We start from the raw sequence: 4110 nt of genomic DNA, 5'->3' as shown, positions 1-4110 counted from the left end.
TCCCTGTGGCTGTGTGTGACTAATGCATCTTTAGGAGCCTAGAGAACCCTGGAATATCACTGTGGAGCCTCAGTCACTGCCAGTGACCTCATGGCTCTTTAGCAGCCTGGAGACTCTTGGAATGTCACTGTGGAGCCCCTGTGAGTGCCTGTGACAGATCAATGCCCCAGCAGCCTGAAGTCCCCTGGGATGTCACCATGCAATGGCTTTGACTGCCTCTGAACCCACGGCTTTTTATCATCCCAGGAAAAGCCTGGGATGTCACCATGGAACCCCTTTGACTGCTTGTGCTGTGGTTTAGGAATGGTATTCCCCCATTTCATGCTCCTACTAAAACTGCGGCGCCTCTCACTCCCCTACTGCCTCCCATGGAAAGCACAAAAGACAAAGATCCTGGGCTGCGATAAGAACAATTTATTGGGAACAGCAACGAGATAAGGAACAAACAGGAACAGCAACAATATTGATAACAGAAGGGATAAGACAAAGAAGTTACTTACAGGGAAAACTGCAACAGCACCAACTCTGCCCCTGTGTTCACCCAGGTGCCTGTGGGAAACCAGAAGAAGGGATCACCATCCAGGTGTCTTCCCAACGTGGATCACCAGGAATGTGGGTCACCAGGTCTCTTTGCAAAGTGGGTCCTCTGATGAGGGATGAAGTTGGGGCAGCAGACAAAGCTTTTCCTGCAGTTGGGGCGGTCCCAGAGCTTCCCTTACCGGTGGCTCCATCGGTGATTAGTCAAGTGAGAATTCCGGGTGAAGCTCTTCCCACACTCAGGACACTTGTAGGGCCTCTCCCCAGTGTGGATGCGCTGATGGGTGACGAGGCTAGAGTTGCGGCAGAAGCCCTTCCCACAGTCGGGGCAGCGGAAGGGCCTCTCGTCTGTGTGAATCCGCTGATGCAGGAGGAGTTTGGAGCTGTCCCGACACCTCTTGCCACACTCGGGACACTCGTAGGGCTTCTCCCCGGTGTGGATCATCTGGTGGTGAATCAGGGCCAAGCTCCTGCTAAACCTCTTCCCACATTCCCCACACTTGTAGGGTCGTTCCCCAGTGTGGGTCATCTGGTGGCGGATGAGGCTGGAGCTGACATTGAAGTCCTTCCCACATTCCAAGCACTTGTAGGGCCGTTCCCCAGTATGGACCCTCTCATGGCGGATCAGGTGGGACCTCCAGCAGAAGCTCTTCCCACATTCACCACACTCATAGGACTTCTCCCTATCATGAAGCTGCTCATGGACCACTAGGTCTGAGCTCTGGCTGGAGCTCCAGCTGCCATCCCGGCCCAGGGTGGGTCTTTCCTCCTTGGAGCACCCTGGGCTGGGTTTGGAGCCCCTCTTTGTGTGGGATCTTTGGGCCTTTACCTTCCCGTTGCATTCCTGTGATGTGGAGCCACTCAAAACGACCTCTTCCACAAGACTCTGGCGGGGGGATTTGCCCTTCCTGTTCTCCATCCTCAGCTCGTTGTCTGGGGGAGGAAGGACAAAGAGAGGATGGGATTTGCTTCCATGTCAGTGAGAGAGGAAGGACATCCCCCAGTTCGTCCGCGAGAGGACGGCGTCGGCAGCAGGGTTGTCCTGCAGCCAGGGGTGATGCTGGGCTGAGAGATGGAGCAGAAGAGAGGGGGAAAGGGGCAGTGACTTCTGCCTCACCTGTCTGGCTGTCCTGGGGCATCTTCCTCTTCCTCACAGCTTTCCCCTCCATCCGACCAAGGTTTGGGAGTGGGAAATCCTGGAATGGGGCAAAACAATGTGTGAACACATTGGGTTGGAGGTTCCTCCTGCCCAAGTCCACCTCTAGAAGTCACCGGGCCTCTGGTGTCCATAAAAACCTCCAAAAGACCAAGATTCAGTTCCAAAGAAGCCTCCTGCAAGTTCCCCCTCTCTGGTCCCTCCACTTTGAGGTTCCAGAAGCTCCCTCGTTTCCCAGCTGCTGCAGGTCCTGAATGTATTGAGTTTCCCCCATCTGCTTGGTCCTCACCCACCCCAAGCTGCCTGGGGTGCCTGGAATTCCAAGGCTCCCCCCACTTTGCTCTCCAAACTTTGAGATCCTTTGTGTCCCTCTTCTCTGGCATCCCCTCACTTAGGAATGCTGGGGCCTTTGGGAGTCCTGGGGTCCCTTCTCCCTTTCTTCTCTGCTTCAGGGTGCCAGGGCTCCAATGCATCCCCCCTTTCCCACTTGAGGGTCCTGAGAATCTCTGAGGTCCCCACTTCAGGGTCCAGACAATCACAGGGTTCACCCTTTCCAGATTTCCCCTCCTCCAGATTGGTGGGATTCCCGCAGTCCCAATATTGCTCCTCTCTGCTCTCCTCACTCTGAGGGTACCAAGGTGCCCCTGCTCTGGCTCTTCTGGGGGGTCCCACAACCCCCTGGCTCTGGGCTGCAGGCAGCAGTGCCTGACCTGGGAAGTCCAACTCTCACCGTGGGGTTAGGACCCAGCATCCCCCTCCCACCATGGGGGCTCTGCTGGCAGCAGCTACCAGGACTACCAGAGAAACACTTCCTGGGGACACCCCAGCATCCCCCTGAGGATCTTTTTGCCTCAGCTTTGGAGTCCTACAAGCTCCAAACAGCCCACCCCCAAAAAACACTGTGCTGGTTTTAAGGGAAACTGGCAAGAGAAATGAACCTGGCTCAACCAACCCAAGAGAGAGTTCAGGTCACAGTTAAAATTCATTAAAGAGATTAAAATAAACACAGCAATCAAGAGAAAACAGGTTTTAAGCCACAAAGACTGAGTACAACCTGGCACCGTGCTGGTCACAGGGATGGTCGAGATCCTACCACGTGGTGGTCACTGTCTTGTCAAAGGTGCCGCTCCTGTGGAAGTTCTGCTCCTCCTCTGGATCCCTTGAGCACCAGTGGTGTCTCAGGTCCCCCAAGCCAGGTTTTATATGCTCAGGTTCAGGTGGAAATGCTCAGTACCTCCCCCAGGTCAGGGAGGTTCACAATGGAATGATGTCATTCTGTGAGTCACAGGATATTTTGGGAGTCCTTGATGGTCTAAGTGGTTGCAGCTGCCCATTCTGCTGGTGGATAAGGACCAATTAGCAGAGAAGACCCCTCAGGCTGGGTGTGACTGCTGGTTGTTGTGGGTTTGTTTTTCTTTTCAGGAATTTTGTCCCATCTGAAAGGAAGAGGCTGGGAGGGCAGGGGGGTGCCCAGGAGACAATTAGGGGCAATTAGGAAACAAAAGAAATGGCCATGCCTCCTCACATACCATGGTGATGGCTCAGCCAGAGAAACAAGAGTTTGGAAGTGTTGCTGGGGACTGAGCTCTGTGGCTGGGGGGTTGGTTCTCAGCAATCACAGAGATACCATGAGAGGCTGGGGGCAAACCGAGCCTTTGCTGATGTGTGGGGTCTGGGCTCTGCCCCCTTTGGTCAGCAATCAGAGGCAGAGCAGTCACCTGTGGTGCTCGGAGTGGGTGCCTGTCCTTACCAAGATGGGGCTGCACTGTGGCTTGCTCTTGGGGTCTGCCCTCTTGTTTTACTGCTTCTTCTGGCTGCCGACACCAACTGCTGCTCAATCAGATCTGCTGCCTTCACCACTTCTGCCAGCTGCCGGTGAGTGACGCTGAGGTCCAGTGCTGCCTGATCGGACCTGCCTGCCTTTGCTGTTTGCTGCCCGCTGCCGGGGTTGGTGCTGAGACAGATTGCTGTCCCGTGAGGCTGCAAAAGGAGAGCTGTCCCCTGTCCCCTCTTGCCTGAGCGGCCACTGCCAGCTGGAGAGGCTGCTGCGTGGAGTTACAGAGGAAGCTGCTGCTGCATCGCGTGAGCAAGAATGCTGAGAAGCGTGGAAGAAAGCTGACTACACAAGATCTGACAACACAAAAGGCGCCCTGTTTGTCAGGCTGCAAGCCTTGAGAAAAGAATGACAAACTGTCAAGACAAGAGATTTATTAGGGGACTGTAACCGGTTTTTGAGGGAGCAGCTAAAACAGTTTGTCACACTAAAAAGTATGAACGCTCTCTAACTTTACAATAAACCCAATTCGCTTACACCTACCTTGTGTCTCTCGCATCCATACATCACAATACCCAACCCACCATCCTTCATGCTCAAGTACAAGATGGCATCACAGGTACATGCAGGTAAGTGCAGCCAT

General features: G+C 54.3%; 1 protein-coding gene across 1 annotated transcript; it reads right to left on the bottom strand.

Moving 5' to 3' along the window:
• Positions 1–356: 356 nt before the first annotated feature.
• LOC138100830 (zinc finger protein 3-like) lies at positions 357–3558 on the bottom strand. The gene is made up of 5 exons (XM_068998691.1): positions 3444–3558; positions 2748–3028; positions 1655–1733; positions 720–1470; positions 357–549 (listed from the first exon to the last, which is right to left on the bottom strand). Exons 3-5 carry the CDS (start codon positions 1704–1706, stop codon positions 357–359), a joined length of 996 nt encoding a protein of 331 aa, XP_068854792.1. The 5' UTR covers positions 1707–1733; positions 2748–3028; positions 3444–3558.
• Positions 3559–4110: the final 552 nt, after the last annotated feature.

This window comes from Aphelocoma coerulescens, unplaced genomic scaffold (genome assembly GCF_041296385.1).
Source record: "Aphelocoma coerulescens isolate FSJ_1873_10779 unplaced genomic scaffold, UR_Acoe_1.0 HiC_scaffold_146, whole genome shotgun sequence".
Classification (NCBI taxonomy): domain Eukaryota; kingdom Metazoa; phylum Chordata; class Aves; order Passeriformes; family Corvidae; genus Aphelocoma; species Aphelocoma coerulescens.
Note: the sequence above shows the minus strand (reverse complement) of the source record. Positions and strands in the feature narration are given on the sequence as shown.